This window comes from Drosophila novamexicana, unplaced genomic scaffold (genome assembly GCF_003285875.2).
Source record: "Drosophila novamexicana strain 15010-1031.04,08,12 unplaced genomic scaffold, DnovRS2.1 tig00000193-arrow-pilon, whole genome shotgun sequence".
NCBI classification, from domain to species: Eukaryota; Metazoa; Arthropoda; class Insecta; order Diptera; family Drosophilidae; genus Drosophila; species Drosophila novamexicana.
Genome location: NW_020824787.1, coordinates 1,234,352 through 1,251,050, shown reverse-complemented (window position 1 = coordinate 1,251,050; position 16,699 = coordinate 1,234,352). Strand labels below are relative to the sequence as shown.

At 42.6% G+C, this 16,699-nt stretch overlaps 6 protein-coding genes across 6 annotated transcripts; 2 read left to right on the top strand and 4 right to left on the bottom strand.

Annotated features, from left to right (window-relative positions):
- Window positions 1–3: 3 nt before the first annotated feature.
- LOC115759021 (UDP-glucuronosyltransferase-like) lies at window positions 4–3,136 on the top strand. Its single transcript, XM_030699833.1, has 3 exons — window positions 4–31; window positions 669–1,475; window positions 1,983–3,136. Exons 2-3 carry the CDS (start codon window positions 766–768, stop codon window positions 2,908–2,910), a joined length of 1,638 nt encoding a protein of 545 aa, XP_030555693.1. The 5' UTR covers window positions 4–31; window positions 669–765; the 3' UTR covers window positions 2,911–3,136.
- A 654-nt stretch (window positions 3,137–3,790) lies between these two features.
- On the top strand, window positions 3,791–6,999 carry LOC115758328 (UDP-glucuronosyltransferase 2B7-like). Its single transcript, XM_030698897.1, has 3 exons — window positions 3,791–3,849; window positions 4,825–5,698; window positions 5,972–6,999. Exons 2-3 carry the CDS (start codon window positions 4,989–4,991, stop codon window positions 6,894–6,896), a joined length of 1,635 nt encoding a protein of 544 aa, XP_030554757.1. The 5' UTR covers window positions 3,791–3,849; window positions 4,825–4,988; the 3' UTR covers window positions 6,897–6,999.
- Window positions 7,000–7,243: 244 nt separating this feature from the next.
- Window positions 7,244–9,116, bottom strand: LOC115758329 (endoplasmic reticulum lectin 1). The gene is made up of 4 exons (XM_030698898.1): window positions 8,906–9,116; window positions 8,727–8,841; window positions 7,840–8,660; window positions 7,244–7,783 (listed from the first exon to the last, which is right to left on the bottom strand). Exons 1-4 carry the CDS (start codon window positions 9,059–9,061, stop codon window positions 7,298–7,300), a joined length of 1,578 nt encoding a protein of 525 aa, XP_030554758.1. The 5' UTR covers window positions 9,062–9,116; the 3' UTR covers window positions 7,244–7,297.
- Window positions 9,117–9,576: 460 nt separating this feature from the next.
- Window positions 9,577–11,368, bottom strand: LOC115759242. Its single transcript, XM_030700141.1, has 3 exons — window positions 10,725–11,368; window positions 9,988–10,666; window positions 9,577–9,918 (listed from the first exon to the last, which is right to left on the bottom strand). The coding sequence occupies exons 1-3, from the start codon at window positions 11,366–11,368 to the stop codon at window positions 9,577–9,579; spliced, it is 1,665 nt and encodes a 554-aa protein (XP_030556001.1).
- Window positions 11,369–13,515: 2,147 nt separating this feature from the next.
- LOC115759111 (nuclear protein 1) lies at window positions 13,516–14,174 on the bottom strand. Its single transcript, XM_030699953.1, has one exon. It carries the CDS (start codon window positions 14,075–14,077, stop codon window positions 13,877–13,879), a length of 201 nt encoding a protein of 66 aa, XP_030555813.1. The 5' UTR covers window positions 14,078–14,174; the 3' UTR covers window positions 13,516–13,876.
- A 100-nt stretch (window positions 14,175–14,274) lies between these two features.
- On the bottom strand, window positions 14,275–16,481 carry LOC115759110 (gastrula zinc finger protein XlCGF46.1). Its single transcript, XM_030699950.1, has 2 exons — window positions 15,781–16,481; window positions 14,275–15,723 (listed from the first exon to the last, which is right to left on the bottom strand). Exons 1-2 carry the CDS (start codon window positions 16,294–16,296, stop codon window positions 14,785–14,787), a joined length of 1,455 nt encoding a protein of 484 aa, XP_030555810.1. The 5' UTR covers window positions 16,297–16,481; the 3' UTR covers window positions 14,275–14,784.
- Between the last annotated feature and the right edge of the window lie 218 nt (window positions 16,482–16,699).

The following is a 16,699-nucleotide window of genomic DNA, read 5'->3' as shown; positions in this document are numbered from 1 at the left end:
CGCAAGCCGAACGCGAATGCGCTTCATTTTGGTTTGTTTTCTTTATATACAAGCTGTTTTTCGCTATGCATTTATAATTTGCGAATTCGATTGTTGTTTCTCTGACCATATACACACATATATATGTATATATACATAAATTTTGCGTGCGCGGTATGCGTACAAAATGAAATATTATAACTTACATATGTATATACTTGATATGAGGAATTGATTCAGAACTTTGTCTTATGTATTATGTATATCAAGAGCCCATTAATTCAAGTCAAGCTATAAATTAGTCCCATTCCTCATGTATCCTACAGTTAAGACTTCTTGTTAAAGTGGTTCCAATTTCTTAAGTTTCCAACTGGATTTCGCTTGGCATTACGAGTTCACTTTATGTTTATGTGATAGCGTCGAGTTGATCGTTTGAAATTCAAGAGGTAGCTGATACCCTGTACCCTGTAGCAACATGTCTCTGTGTATTTACAAATATAGGACGTGTGCTTTTTACCTATCGATAAAGGTCGACAGCAGACCACAAATCAGGAATAATTCACACTACTGTTGCGTGTATGGAAGAACAAATGCTTGTTTCGGCAAATGCAGCTATTAGGGTATCTGCTAGTCGGGCATTGCCGACTGTAGCATTCTCATGTGTAGCATTGCATGTACAACATTTACAGAACGCAACGATAACGTGTTTGGCGATTTAAGTTCCCTTATCAGGAGGCATCAAGGCTTCAGTTTGTATAAATAAAAGTACTTAAAACAGAAGTTGACATGGCGCACCAGGGTGGATCTTTTCTGACCGGCACATTTGCGTGCCTGTTGCTCGGATTCTTTGTGCTCCAATCGCCGGCTGTGGAGAGCGCTAATATATTGGGCGTGTTCGCCAGCCACAACCCATCGCATCTGATAGTCCACATGTCCATTATGAAGGCGCTGGCCGAGGAGGGTCACAATGTGACAGTGGTGTCAACCTCACAGCCAAAGGTCACCCACAAGAACATCAAACACGTTGTGATACCCCGGAGCGAGGCCGAGGAGAAAGTAATACGCGATGGATTGACCACATTGGCCAAGGAGAAACCCTCGATGGTTACGACGATCAAAAATTTGTTTGGTTCGCTCTCGACTCTCATCTATAAGCAAGTCGACGTGCTGGAGGATAAACGCTTCACCGATCTCTACAAGAACAAAGGCAATAAATTTGATGCAGTTGTCTTGGGATTATTCTTCAACTTCTATCAGGCGGGCCTCGGTTCCAGATTCAAGTGTCCGTTAATTGTGAGCTGGGCGGGACCACCGATGGTGCGTATCAATGATGCTGTTGGCAATCCCGAACTGATCGCCACGGTGCCCGGTATTAATGTGGCCGTTCTGCCTGGCCAGGCCATGAACTTTAAGCAGCGTCTGGCCAATTTTGGTAGCTCCATGGTCTTCCGGCTCTTGAGCTTCTATCTGGAGACGTTAAATGCGCAGTTTTACGAGTAAGTAACAGTTCCTTTTCTATTTATGTTGACTGTTTGACTAACTGTCTGAGATCAAGGTACCAATAAAATTTTCTTTTCTTTCATAGTAAGTGAACACCTAAAAGGGGTTTAGAAAAAGATATCTCGGAAAGGTTGATGGTGAAAAGGTCCTTTGAATATGTTTGTAAATATACATTGATTTTTCGATCCACCAGCTAGCTGGGTGGAAAATGATAATCCTAGATTTATGGGCGGGTATTTATTCAGGTATTCGTTCAGTTCCAAGCTTACAATATAAGTATAAAATATTATTGATATATTTTATAGATAATCTATTCACAAAATCAGACAATGGGCGGTAACTAGTGCAAGGGACTTATTTAGATTCCTTCGATCTGCTATTATTCAATGATTTTTGTAGTATGTTCGTTAAAAATTAATTTTTATTCAAATAACATGGCTTAAAACCGTGTAATTCCTGATGTTACTTCTAAAGATTGTTATTGATGAGTTTTAACTTTACAGGCGCCTTTGGGGCAAGGATCCGGCCATGATGAGCTATGAGGAGGCCAAGAAGAACATATCTCTGGCGTTCTGCAATAGTCATGCCATCAGCGAGGGACCTATCAGGCCCAATGTGCCTGCGGTTATTGAGATTGGCGGCATACAGATTAAGGATAAGCCCGATCCCTTGCCACAGGACATAAAGGAGTTCTTGGACAGTGCCAAGCATGGCGCAATTCTCTTCAGCCTGGGCAGCAATCTTAAGGGCGATCACATTCAACCAGAGCTCATTGGCAAGATATTTGAAGCGCTCTCCAGCCTCAAGCAGAATGTGATCTGGAAGTGGGATGATCTTAAGAACTTGCCCGGAAAATCGTCTAATATTCTCTATAAGAAGTGGCTGCCACAGGACGACATACTCGCCCATCCCAATATTAAGCTATTTATAACACACGCTGGAAAAGGAGGCGTGGCCGAGTCTCAGTACCATGGCAAGCCCATGCTGGCGCTCCCTGTATTTGCCGATCAGCCTGGAAATGCAGACAAGCTGGTTCAGGCCGGATACGGGCTACGCGTTGATTTGTTAACCCTGGAGGTGTATGAGTTCAAGGGTGCCATCAATGAGATACTCAAGAATCCCAGCTTCTCCACTAAAGTTCAACAATTTTCCAAACTCTATCGCGATCGTCCCATGTCGGCACGCGATTCGGTGATCTACTGGGTAAACTATGTGCTCCGTCATCATGGCGCCGGCCACATGCAGAGTCCCCTCGTCCATATGAACTTTATTGCGAGCCACAATCTGGACGTCTATCTATTACTTACAACGATTCTTATTGTTATCGCCTTGATAAGCACAGTTGTGATCAAGTTCTTCTGGAGGAAATGTTGTGCCGGCAAAGGTAAGTCGCAAAGGACTGACCAAAAGCCAAAGATCAAGAGGCACTAATATATAGTACTTATTATAAATAGAACAGTAAGATTTGATTTATTTTAATAATTGTAACTAAACTAGAAATAACGACAATTAATTACGATGTGTTGACACACGTAATAAGTAAGATTGCTCTGTCAAAAAGAATTTTCATAACATCTACATACTATAAAGTAAAAACATGTTATCCTTAACTAATCTTTGAATTCGTTATAAGATTAAAATATAATCTTTAATAAATGGGCACAATATCGGGTTGTTGCACGTGCTAAGCTTGTGTGTTGCGATCGCATGGAGCAAGTCTTTGCTGAAAAATTTCGTAGACTTTGGAATTTTAAACTACACACATTTATGTTTGAGTAAAATTGTTTGTTATGCATATGCATAAGTATTATATGCATATTGAAGGTGTATTGTACAATAATGAAATGCCAAATGCCTCAATCAATGAATCACTAACTAAGTTTTTGGGAAAAGTGAGTAAAGAGAACTAAGCTCCAATTCCATAGATGTATTTCCCTATGATTATTGTAGCCATAAAATTTCCTGAGATGGCAAGTGCCATAATCATCAATTTATTGCCAGTTATAACAATGTTTTAAGGTCAGTTTGTTCTCAGTGCATTTTGCTTGCTGTTATATAGCTTGCGTTTTTGCTACCTCAAGTTTTACTATAATTTCGAGATATGTAAGCCCTTACGTGATTATTTGCAGTGAGTAAAACAAAGGGCAATGTCAATTTTAGTTTGCTATTTAGGCAAATAACGATATAACGAGCTCTATTTTATTTGCTTAAAGTGGCTCTCAATCCCTCTCTATTTCTCAGCGACCAATTATTTCTCTCAGTGCATATAATTGACTCGCATCTGTCCAAACGATTCTCGACCAGACCCGGTCCTCAGTGTCTCCGTTGCCATTGAAACGCGCAAACCGAACGCGAATGTGCTTAATTTTGGTTGGTTTTTTTATAGTTTACGAATGCGATTGTTGTTGTTTTTACCTTATGCATATATATACATGTCAATATAAATATATACATAGTGCCGCGCGTTATGCGTACAAATGAGAAAAATTCAAATTATATACGAGATATTTAATTGCTTTAGAACTGTGACTAATGTGTGTTATTAATTAGTTATTGGCGATTCGTGCAATATATCAAAAGTTTATGAATTTAATTCACCCCGTTGACATTGCAGGCTGTGTATAAATTAACCCTATGCTCCATATACCCTACAGTATTTTTAGTTAAAGTGGCCAATTTCATAAGTTTCCAACTGGATTTCTCTTTATATTACGTGTTCTTTATGTTTTTGTGATAGCGTTAAGTTGTTCGTTTCGAAATTCGAGAGGTAGCTAACAACAAATATAATAATAATAATACCCTGTACCCATTAATTGGTAAATAGTAGGGTATATTGCAGTGATACAAATTCTTGAAAACGACATTTGCATAGGCTAGGCTACTTTTTTCGGATTAAGAATATATATAATTGATGCGATTTAGCCATATGCGTCTGACTGTCCAATCACAGAGACTTTAAGGGGCAACGTTAAGTTAATTTAAATTTACCGATAGCTCAGTCATCGGGATCGATAAATATCTATTTGTTGCTCCGATTATAAACATATCCGTAAGGTTAAAATAGCCAAACGTTCCAAAAAAGACTTCCGCGAGCCTCTCGGAGACTAGATATATTTATATAACTGAACAACTATTAAGGGAATAGCCCTGATACCATATTTTAACCCAGAAAGTTTCATAAGGATCGGACAGTAAACAATTTTTTAAGAATCAATTTAATATTGGCTTTCTGCGATTGTGCCTGTATTTTTATCGGCAGTTCGCTTCGCTTGTTTCGACAAATATAGCTAGTACAGGGTATATGCTAGTCGGGCACCATTAGTTAAGGCCTTCTCACATTTACAGAACGCACCGAAAACGATAACGTGTTTGGCGATTTAAGTCCCCTTATCAGGAGGCATCAAGGCTTATCAGACGGCCGGTCTGAGGCGAAGCGTTTAGTTTATATAAATAAACGTACTCCAAACAGTACACTTAGTACCACATAAGCCCTCCGCAGAGACGTTGACATGGCGCACCAGGGTAGATCTTTTCTGACCGGCACATTTGCGTGCCTGTTGCTCGGATTCTTTGTGCTCCAATCGCCGGCTGTGGAGAGCGCTAATATATTGGGCGTGTTCACCAGCCACAGTCCATCGCATCTGATAATCCACATGTCCATTATGAAGGCGCTGGCCGAGGAGGGTCACAATGTGACAGTGGTGTCAACCTCACAGCCAAAGGTCACCCACAAGAGCATCAAACACGTTGTGATACCTCTGAGCGCAGCTGAGGAGAAGGTCATAAGTGATGGCATGACCGTAATGGCCAAGGAGAAGCCCTCAATGATTACTACGATGAAAAGTTTATTTGGTTCGCTCTCGATGCTTATTTACAAGCAAGTGGACGTGCTGGAGGACAAACGCTTCACCGATCTCTACAAGAACAAAGACAACAAATTTGATGCAGTTGTCGTGGGTTTCTTCTTCAACTTCTATCAGGTGGGCCTTGGTGCCAGATTCAATTGCCCGTTGATTTTGAGCTGGACCGGAGCGCCCATGGTGCAAATCGATGATGCTGTTGGCAATCCCGAACTAATCGCCACGGTCCCCAGCATGAATGTAGCTGTACTGCCGGGCCAGGCCATGAACTTTAAGCAGCGTATGGCCAATTTTGGCAGCTCCATATTCTTCCGCCTCTTGGGTTTCTATCTGGACATCTTAAATGTGCAGTTTTACGAGTGAGTAACAGTTCCTTATCTTTTTATATGGACTGATTGATTAACCTAAACCCGTAAAAACTAGAAGGCACAATTTATATTGTATTTTCCAAATGTGCCAAGCAATTATCTCGGGGTTATCGGCAAATTTCACCCTCAACTGTGGAAAACGATTGTATAAAACCTTTTGGTTTATCCACCTTTGGGAAATAGCGTGAAGTTCAAGATAAAAGGATATATTTAACCACGTTATTCCTTCATGTTGTTATTAATCATTTTTTTCTTTACTTACAGTCGCCTTTGGGGCAAGGATCCGGCCATGATAAGCTATGAGGAGGCCAAGAAGAACGTGTCTTTGGCGTTCTGTAATAGTCATGCCATCAGCGAAGGACCTATCAGACCCAACGTGCCTGCGGTTATTGAGATTGGCGGCATACAGGTTAAGGATAAGCCCGATCCCTTGCCACAGGACATAAAGGAGTTCTTGGACAGTGCCAAGCATGGCGCAATTCTCTTCAGCCTGGGCAGCAATCTTAAGGGCGATCACATTCAACCAGAGCTCATTGGCAAGATATTTGAAGCGCTCTCCAGCCTCAAGCAGAATGTGATCTGGAAGTGGGATGATCTTAAGAACTTGCCCGGAAAATCGTCTAATATTCTCTATAAGAAGTGGCTGCCACAGGACGACATACTCGCCCATCCCAATATTAAGCTATTTATAACACACGCGGGAAAAGGAGGCGTGGCCGAGTCTCAGTACCATGGCAAGCCCATGCTGGCGCTCCCTGTATTTGCCGATCAGCCTGGAAATGCTGACAAGCTGGTTCAGGCGGGCTACGGCCTACGCATCGATTTGTTCACCCTGGAGGTGGATGAGTTTAAGGGTGCCATCAAGGAGATACTCAAGAATCCGAGCTACACAACCAAGGTTCAACAGTTTTCCAAGCTCTATCGCGATCGTCCTATATCGGCACGCGACTCGGTGATCTACTGGGTTAACTATGTGCTCCGTCATCATGGCGCCGGCCACATGCAGAGTCCCCTCGTCCATATGAACTTTATTGCGAGCCACAATCTGGACGTCTATCTATTGCTTTTAGCGATTCTTATTGTTATCGCCTTGATAAGCACAGTTGTGATCAAGTTCTTCTGGAGGAAATGTTGTGGCGGCAAAGGCAAGTCGCAGACTGGCCAAAAGGCAAAGGTCAAGAAGCACTAGTACTAGTTATTGTAAATAAGACGATATAAGATAATACGACTTTTTTTTAATTGTAACTGAGCAATACAACGACAATAAATTTCGATGTAAATATTACAAATAAGTAGGAATGCTCCGTCACTACAATATCCATTAAAAAACAAGAAAGACGCTTAAGTTGGGAGCTCCCGACTTCTGTATAAGACTTAATATAAGGTTTAATAAATGGGCGCCTTATCGGGTTGTTGCACGTGCTAAGCTTTCGTGTTGCGATCGTTTGGTGTATGTCTCTGCTGCAAAATTCCAATTCACACGAAACGCAGACAGTTAATTTTAAACTACGTACATTCTTGTTGAGTAAAAACTAATTTACATAAAAACCAGCATTAAATATATTTTCAAGTATGCTTGTACAACAAACTCTAGGAGCGTATTTGTTCCTCGGAGCCTGCATCTCGACCAACGGATGGAGCGGAAACCACTGGCTTGTCAGTTGCCAGGAACTTTTGCAAGCTGTCCGGCGTGACCAGGCCGCTGTCGTCTGCATAATGCATGAGATCACAAATGATGGGCGATTCTACGACCAAAATATACTGGCACGTTTTTGGCTCCAGCAAGTACATGGAGACAGCTGTGCCGCTAGTGCTGACGGGAGTGCAGGTCAGTTTAACGTCGACTTCACGTGGCAGACCGCTGCGATCGCAGTGTGTGCCCTTTTCATAGTGATGCCATATAGAGGATGTAAAGCCTGGACGGCGAGCACCCTTGTCGGGATTTGAGCTGGCCCACTGGCGATGTGACTCCTCTGAGAAATAGCCCAGAAATAGTTCAACTTCGCTGTTCTTTTCCTTATGGAATTGGCGCACGTGCCTGCCATAACAGAATTCGTACTTCCACCAGCCGGTGCCCTGCAACAAAGTGCACAGCTATAACAAAGAGATAACGAGGTGAAGCAATTACTTACGCCAGTTAGGCAGTTTTTGCCGGAGATAAACTCTTTAATAGGTGACAGATCGTTTAGAGGTGGTGGCACTGTGCCCGGCGTATTTCTGGATAGCACGATCTGTTGATAATCGTTGTCCACTTCAATATCACCATTGGCCATCAGCTCCAAGATAATTTTGTCGACGTCACCGCTGTACTTGAATGTAACCATATCACCATCCGTCTTGGACCAGAGCTTGGCTGGCGCTTTGTTTTCCTTTGAAACGAGTAAATCATTTTCGCTTTCCTCCCACTCGTTCAGCTCCTGGCGCAGCATGCTGATAGGCTTATGCGGCTCCGTTTGCGAATTAAAGCATTTAATGGATATCTCTTTGGTCTCCTCAGCATGAAAAGCAGGTATGGCACACAAGGATGAGGTCAGGATAATTGCTTCGTAGTTACACGATGAGGTCTCCTTAAATGAATAAATATCATCCTTGCCATGTGGATAGCATACATAGCGCACCATCGTTGTGCGCGGCGCATCGATAATATCGCACATGGTACCATCGGTGAACTCCATTTCAAAGTATGGATATCTGGTATTATCGATTTTCAGAGTCTTATACTTTGGCTTGCCATCAGCTTGCCGTTCGGCCTCCCAATTCTTTTTGGCCAGCTCCGTTTTCTCCTCACTCCACTTGCCCAAATAGTATTCCTGAAATTTAGAATTCTTGCCCTCGCGTTCCTCGTGGTATTGGCGCACATGATGACCATGGCAGATCTCATATGACCAATAGGCCTCAATGCGAAACGAGCAGGTGGGCGCTGAAAAGATCGGCTGCAGTAGTCCAATTGGAGCTGGATCGAAGAATATTGCAATTAGATGAATGCTTGGTTAGGATTGGACACCTCGGCGCCACTTACATTGTTCCGGCTCATTGGTTTTCTCCTCCTCCTTGGGCAGCTCCAGAGAAGGTATCAGACACTCGTATTTCTCCTTCTCTTGTGTATAAAATGTGCGCAGCTGATTGCCCAATTCCTGTATAGTCGTGATATATAGTTACCATATTTTACTATAAATGGAGCTGCAGCCTTGTTCTTACCGGTTCTGCCAATAGATCGGGCACTTCGAAATCTATTTTGTAGAGCACGGAATCATCAAAGTCTTTGGCATCGTGCGCTGCTGCTGCAGCGACTAACAAAATGAGCACCAGCATTATCAGCGACATTTTTTGTTTCCCCTGTGTTGTGCTGTGCATTTTAAAATTTATTTTGTTTGTGTTTTTTTTTACGTTTTTATTTTCATAACACACGCAAATTACACGTCGTCTAGAAAAATAATAAACATCTGATGGGTTTCAGCTGGAAGCAAAATGTGAATGGCATATGTTGACGTTGCACGGTGAATGGCAAACAGTGAGTACACAGTAAATATTTAAAATTTGAATTATATTTGAATTGTATTTGCTTTCGGCTTAACGGGTTTGAATTAACCGCAATTGCTGATTTTTTATTAATTGGGACCACACAAAAGTCGTAAGAAAGCTTTTTTTTCTTAATATAAAAAAAAAATGTTGATTTCCCCAATATAAACAATAATAACTTCTGGGTTGAGAGCCTAAAAAGCTTTTGTTGCTTTATTATTGTACATAAACGTGATAAATACCTGTATAGTTAATATAAATATGCAAATTTCAAGCCTCTTATCCCATAATAAAATTAAAATTAGTTTTTGAACGTATTTTATTTTCATAAATGTATAAAAGTACTTTTCCTATCTGCTTTCCCCTGTTGCATCATCTGACGCCGCTGTCTCACTGTTCCCCGTGGACCAGCCTATTTCCGATTTATGGTCATTATCTAATGGCATTTTATCAATGGCATCGAGTATGAATTTCAGGGAATGCGCTGTACGCGGCAGCCAGTCCATAAATCGCGATGTGGGAGCAGTTGCTGCACTTGGCTCGCTGTCATCCACAAAATCATCGTCGCCGCCCGACATGGAGCGTCCGGCGCCCAAATAATCCTGATAATCGTAATCGCTGGTCAAGGGATTTACTTTGGAGTAGTAAATGGCAGCGAATGTCGAGTAGATGATCAGAAGCGCGGTACCAACCTACGAATTACAGATAATAAATAATACCATTTGCTGCTGTTAAATCCGAATCTCATATTGATGTCATACCTGAAAGACAGCCCAGAACTTGTAGGAACCCTCGGTGATGACGAAATCATAGTAACCCTTGAGCGGATCACCCTTAATGTAGCGCCCCTCGCCCACATCTGTACTCGCTGGCTCCGGCTCCGGCTCACGCTTATGTCGCTGACCGCGCACCGAGCTCTCCGGGACAGCAGCTGCCTTGGCACGCTCGGGTGCTGCTGTCGTCTCCTCGGATTCATCGGAGTCGTTGCTGCTGCCGGTAGAGCTACTGGTACTGCTGCTGCTGCTGGTGGTTCTTAACGTTGTTGTAGTCGTTATCTTGGCCTTTTTGGTCTGATTAAGCTTGGCAAATTTATCGCCGTCGATGCGTGGCGGTTTCTTAGAGTTAATTCTGGACTTTATCTGCTGCTGTTGCTGGCGCAGACGTTGCTTCTGCAGACGCTCCTTCCTTAGCTGCTCGGTGCTCTGCTTATGACGCTCGGAAACAGTACCCCAGGCGCTCGTCAATGCCTGATAGAGATCCCACAACTGTTTAAGGGCTTTTAAAAATGTGACCAGCGTAGATTCCGTGGGCACTGGTGGCGCATAGGACACAGCATTGGCTGGCGCTGGTGCCACCTGCTTGGAGACGGCCGGATCCTGGGGACGCGGCTGAAATCCCATGGGATAGTCGTACACCTCATCGTAGGCGGGATATGGAGCTCTACCAAAATTGTATCGTTAGTTGGATGTTATTCCAAGGATTTGGTGCTTGTTCTTACCGATTGCCCACTGGCTGCAGCTTGCGATTGTCGCTGCCGACGGGTGCTGCTGTCTGTGTGGCGTATTGCCATTGCCCGTAGTAGGAGTCGTGGGGACGTGCCTGCGCCGCCCTGCCCTCGCCTGCCGGCGACTGCTCCTCGGAGGCAGCTGAGCTGTCGCTGCCCAAGTAGGGCTCCTCCGCCGACGACTGCTCGCTGCCAAAGTCAAATGCAGAATATTCAGGGTAAGTCTCATCCTCGTACGATCTACCCTGCGGCGGGCCAAACGAATCCCGTCGCTCGGCCATGGGCGGTTGCGCGCTTTCGGCATTCACAACCACCGCCTGCTGCTCCTCGTAGTAGTTGTTGCTGCGTCCAGTTGCTGCCACTCGGCTGGCATTTGCCGCATCCCTGGCTATGCGCTCCACAGTGGCGGGAACTGCGCCGTCCGATTCGTTTGTGGCCGCTCCAAAATGCGACCACAGACGCCGCACAATGAAGACATCAGCCAGGCGATGATCCGCCGGTGACTGAGCCCGACCCGCCTCCAGCAGGGCCACGCCCGTCAGGGTCAGCGCAAAGAGCAGCATGGCCAGCAGCAGAGTCCACAGGCCGGGCGTACATTTGCGCTGCGGCTTCGTTGACATATCAGAGTATCCTATCATTCTGTATGTGTATATGTTTGTAGTAATCCTTATTCCTAATCCTTGTCAGCGACGTGCCAGCTGCCGTTCGGCTGGGTGTCCACACGTAAACTAAACGCAAAACTTCACGCGATGTGCCAGAAAAACTCAATCCAAAACCCAACGATCTAGGCATATTTTTCGATGTGTGTGTGAGTGTGTGTGTGTGTGTGTGTGTGTGTGTGTACGGTGCTAATGCAGAGAAATGTATGTGCTAAAGCCCCGTAAACTCCCCAAATACTCGCATTGGTATCTAGAACATCTTCGTCTCGACGCAGCCTCGTTGAAAGGTGTTAATCTGTGGGCCGCGTATTGCATGGATATTGGGCCAGTGCTCCAGATTCGATTTAACGGTTCATTCGACTACGAATGCTACACCAATTATCATCCCCAATACATACAGATATTAATAAATATATATATATATGTATCGATCCATTCATTTATGCATAATCCCAGCGCCACAATTTACTCCACGCGTCTTCACTTGTTTACCACAAATTCTTTTTCGCGGTGAAAGTGCGCATCTTGAGATCCGCCCAAGCTCTTCGTCCCCGAACCCCCGAGGGGGTTCAAGATTGAGATCAAAGTCGAGTCGATCATTTGCTGGCAATACCAATAATCAAGAGCTGGTCCCGGTTCTGGCGTGTGGCACACGTATTATCACATTCCACATCAGATTTTACATGGTTAAACATAAAATTACATATATGTCGGTATTCCATATGGAGAACTGAAGCGTGGCTCCTTCATTAAAGCTGAAGAAAGAAATCTGCCGAGGCAAAGTGTGTTGGCAATGTAGATGTTACCTTTAACTGCATGACATCTATCAATAGATAACATCTAGTTAGAATAAATTGAGGAAAAAAAACTGAAAGGAAAAGTCGAAGCTAAAATACACTATATAAAAGCTGCAGCATATAGAAATCTTATTATTATATTAATTTTTCAATTATTTTCGTGGAAGTCCTGGTGTTACAGAACACAGATCCAGTTGGATCTGTGTACGATGTGCTCTCAATTTTAATATGCAAAATATTTAATTTGCATTAAAAATAAAAATATATATATATACATACAATAGGAGTCGAAAGAGTTCTCTCGAATCCCTTATTACCCGCTGTAATCCTGTCGAAAACTGGAATATATTTTATATATACCCAGAAAAAATTCGAATATATTAATTATTAAGGCATAATTCAAGCTGAGTTCGGAAAAGAAACGAATATTAATTATTATTTTAATTATATTGTTTCTAAGCTGATCAGCTAAAACATAAAAACGACTGAGATTTAAGTATTATAAGTATCTGTATTATTTAGTTAACGAAAATTCGAATGATACATGAAAATTGTTATTATTATATTTATTATAATAAATATTGTTCTTGAAGTGATTCTTCTAGAAGCGCTTTAAGTACTTTTATCGCGTTTTTCAATCATAATAATGAAGTTATTTCAGATTATGTTTGCTGCCGAACAAGTGTGAAAAACTAGTTTTGTTAGCTTTGCAACATTTTGTGATCTTCTCATGACACTTTCGAAAGAGTTGTGCCTCGATTGGAGATTCGAAACTAGAAAATACGTGTTCAGAGCAGAATTGCCTTGTAACTTAACTATTCGATACGATACGCAGTAAAAAAGTAAACAAATATACATTGTGATAAGGTCGAAGTGCCTGCATGATAATGATGATCATAATGATGATGAATAATATGCGCCACAGTCAAAGAAACACCTGATTAACAACCTCTTGTTTGTTGTTTACCAAATATCAACAAATGCGCAGTAAAAATACCGGCAAATTGAGCGAAAAGCCGGCGAAGAGAACGTTATCATTAGGGTGGACCTGTTTCACATTAACTATTATCTGAATTTACGACCAATTGCCTTGGTGTCAGCTTTATGATATGGTAATCAGATGGAGAGGGAAGAGTATGGGTTAGATATTAAAAAAAATTATATATATACATGATATAGAAATTCAATCAAGACTTATTGGCTTTATAAACTCAAGTCTAGAAAATATATGCATATACTTTGGAGCAGAAATATCTACTTCTTTGAGTCCCTCTCTGTAACCCAATAAAAATAATTATTTATAAATTTCAATATACTCTTGATGTTCCAAACAATATATATTTTTCAGAAGCAAGAAATGCTGAGCTTAGCTTAACGACTAAACAAATAGATTATCAAACCCAACCTTAGGTCCTCTAAGGTTTATTTCTATATATATAATAGTCAATATACAATAGTCATATATATATTAAAGTATTAAAGTATTTTAAAGTATATATTTCTACTTTATGTATAGTTACTTATATCTTAATACAACAATATGTGGTTAATATATCTAACAGGTTGTAAGTATCTATGTAAATAATAGCATTACTTTCTCCCTCTCTTGCCTTTCACTTTCATGCATTTTTTTAGTTGTAATCAAAATTCGATACGGTTTCCTTTTACTTATTTATCGTAACGCAAGCATTTAGTTTTTGCACGCCTTTTTGTTGTTATTGGTGTTCACCAGCTTGGTTAAAATTTTCCTCGAATGTCCCGACGGATCGAAATGATTGGTATGATCGCTGGCTTCCTTCTTGGAGCGCTGCTTGCCGCTGTGCGCGGTGAAGATGTGTTTGCCATGGTCGTAGTTGTAGTGCTCGTATTGGTCGAAACTCGCCTCAGACATGTTGATTTGTTGATATTGCGACTACTTGAGATTATTATTTGGGCTAGTCAATTGGCTCGGTTTTTGCTTTTCCGGGGATACGTCGCGTCGGTTTGAGTTCTGCTATCACAATGACTTTGGCTACGTTTTCGAGCATCTGAAGTAAGCTTCGACGTGCTTGTTGTCACCATCTCGAACACTCTATCTGGAAACGACTATTTCGCTCTCTTTCAATCCAGTTTGCCATGCTTTAGTCTTACTTTTTTGCTCTTTGGTTCTCGCAAAGCTTTTTAACGCTGCGCAAATTTGTTTAAATGGGTATGCTTATTAAACAGTATGCATGATTATTAAATAGCTTCTAAGCTCTGCTATTAATTAGCGTTGGTTTATAGACATCTAAATTGTTAATTTAATAAACGAATAGGAAAAATTAATACTGCTACAGGATTTGAGCCGGCGTCCTCCCGCTTGTTGTATTTTAGAGTATTTATATAAGTACTAGCGACGTCTCTCGTGTAGTTTATTTTCTAGTTGTCTCTAGTTGCCTCTATCATCAATTAGATTGCTAAATCAGCATTTTGTGGCATTCGCTCGTTTAAACACAGTCACAGGAACAATTTTTACCAAGCTAAGCATATTAAAATTGACTAAGTGGCGCAGACGCCAAGTTAAATCAGTTTAGTCTGCTATTTCATTGGTTGCACTCAGTTTCCTGCACGTCTACGACTTTAATCAATTGCATCTTTTGGCAGCAGCGTCTTTAACCGTTTTACACTTGGTGTCGTCACATCTGTCGTAATTTTGCGATTCTGTCGAGTTGTCTCCGTGACATTGCTATCCTTGACACTTCCCACTGGCAAGGCATTCATGGGCGGCAGCGCAAAATCATCGGGCATTTTATTTTCAAACGAGCAGTCTACTGTCTCCGGCAGCTCTAGCTGTACCGCTCTTTCCGTATGCACTCGCTGCACATGCTCTTTCATTTTGTCCGAGCGATGGCTACTGAAGCCGCACAACTGGCACTTGTAGCGATTGAGGCCGCCTTCGGTATGCTTTAGAGCATGTCGCTTTAGGTTCTTGCTCTGACTAAACTTGCAGCCGCAAATCTCACAGATGAAATCGCGCCCCTGTTTGTGTGTCTCGATGTGGAGCTTCATGTTCTCCTTGCGATTCGCACGATGCTTGCAGCCAGGGACAGTGCAGGCAAAGAACTCGCCAGTGTGCAGGAGCTTGTGACTCTTGAGAGCCTTCATGTGCGTGGTGCTGTAGCCGCAGACATCGCAGAGCATCTGCTTTTCGGGATTGTGGACCAGCATATGATTGCTAAGGCCCTGTTTCCACTTGAAAGCCTTGCCGCAGTGCGTGCAGACATGCGGTGTTTCCGTTGAATGCTTGGGCTGATGGACGAGCAGAGCAGCCCGAGTGTTAAAGCGATTGTCGCACTCCAGGCAAAAGAAGGGCTTGCGCCGATCGGAGCCATGTCTGCGCAGATGCGCATCATATTCGCGCCAATCCAGAAAGCCAATTTCGCAGAGCGAGCACGTCAGGTGCGAGGGCTCACAGCTAGTCATGTGGTCAATCATCTTCTGCACCTGATAGCACTTGAAATCGCAGCCAATGCAGTAGTTTATTTTGCTGCTGGACTTGACGGCGCGCGGATTTTTGAGCTACAATAAAAGAAACCTTTTGTAAAGATGTATCCATTATTTTGGCTTGTTTCCTACCTTAAAATAACTCTGTTGATTTTCAAAAACAACATCCGGCTTTATAGCAGGCTGCATAATATCCTCCGCATCGCCCTTAACGGCACTTGGCTCCAGGCACGCGGTAACGTCGCTGGCCTGTTCTATTTGGTACAGATTGAGCAACTCGGTTACAGACAGTATCTTAGCCAGCTCGCGAAAATGCGCCTCGTGCTCCTTGGAAACGGAGACAATGTCCTCGTAGAAGAAGTCCACGATGGTGTGCAAGCACACGGTGCAGTTGAAGTTGCGAATAGTGACTTTAAGTGGATTCTGCATTGAGAACTGTTGTTGTTTTTGCTGTTTGAGGCCAATGAGCTGGCTTTGAGCGGCCACCACGCAAAAGTGGACGCTGCATGTGCAGGACGCATCATCCGAGTCTAGTTCCAGCTGCAAGTCACAAAACTGTCCCGTGCGGCGTTGATTGTTTAAATAGTTGGAGACCTTCGAATGCAGCGGTTGGTGCAAGGTGGGCTGAACAATTGGCGTTTGCAGCATTGCATTAAAGTTTGTTTTATCCGTGTATACAAGCAATAACAAAGATTGTAAACAAGTCGATGTGCTGCTAAAATCAGCTGTTTGCTGCAATTTGACATTCGCTTGTTAACGTTACAGTATGAACCATTCACATTTGACGCGCGCAATTTAAAAGCTTTGCATGACACGCTAATCAACTTATACGTTATTTTCAAGTTGTTGTTTTCGTGTTTACTAAAGTGTTTATACGAATCTTTTAAAAATGTAAGTTAATTTGATATTATATAGCAACTGGCAAATGTATTTTGGCCGGCAGGAGCAGCCTTATCATTTTGTTTGCCGCAGTGATAAGAGATTTTAAGCGTTGGTGGAAGCTTCGTTGGAGCTGCGACTGTCTGCTCAGTCGTGCCGAGCACAGTGAAAC

Excerpts from the sequence above, each read along its gene's own strand:
- LOC115759111 (XM_030699953.1), bottom strand. The coding sequence starts at position 14,077 with ATGTCTGAGGCGAGTTTCGACCAATACGAGCACTACAACTACGACCAT.
- LOC115758329 (XM_030698898.1), bottom strand. The coding sequence starts at position 9,061 with ATGCACAGCACAACACAGGGGAAACAAAAAATGTCGCTGATAATGCTG. Across the intron at positions 8,842-8,905 it reads CCGATCTATTGGCAGAACCG|GAATTGGGCAATCAGCTGCG; the intron begins GTAAGAACAAGG and ends ACGACTATACAG. Across the intron at positions 7,784-7,839 it reads GCAAAAACTGCCTAACTGGC|GGCACCGGCTGGTGGAAGTA; the intron begins GTAAGTAATTGC and ends ACTTTGTTGCAG.
- LOC115759021 (XM_030699833.1), top strand. The coding sequence starts at position 766 with ATGGCGCACCAGGGTGGATCTTTTCTGACCGGCACATTTGCGTGCCTG. Across the intron at positions 1,476-1,982 it reads TTAAATGCGCAGTTTTACGA|GCGCCTTTGGGGCAAGGATC; the intron begins GTAAGTAACAGT and ends TTAACTTTACAG.
- LOC115759110 (XM_030699950.1), bottom strand. The coding sequence starts at position 16,296 with ATGCTGCAAACGCCAATTGTTCAGCCCACCTTGCACCAACCGCTGCAT. Across the intron at positions 15,724-15,780 it reads ATCAACAGAGTTATTTTAAG|CTCAAAAATCCGCGCGCCGT; the intron begins GTAGGAAACAAG and ends CTTTTATTGTAG.
- LOC115758328 (XM_030698897.1), top strand. The coding sequence starts at position 4,989 with ATGGCGCACCAGGGTAGATCTTTTCTGACCGGCACATTTGCGTGCCTG. Across the intron at positions 5,699-5,971 it reads TTAAATGTGCAGTTTTACGA|TCGCCTTTGGGGCAAGGATC; the intron begins GTGAGTAACAGT and ends CTTTACTTACAG.
- LOC115759242 (XM_030700141.1), bottom strand. The coding sequence starts at position 11,368 with ATGATAGGATACTCTGATATGTCAACGAAGCCGCAGCGCAAATGTACG. Across the intron at positions 10,667-10,724 it reads CTGCAGCCAGTGGGCAATCG|AGCTCCATATCCCGCCTACG; the intron begins GTAAGAACAAGC and ends CAATTTTGGTAG. Across the intron at positions 9,919-9,987 it reads AGTTCTGGGCTGTCTTTCAG|GTTGGTACCGCGCTTCTGAT; the intron begins GTATGACATCAA and ends TGTAATTCGTAG.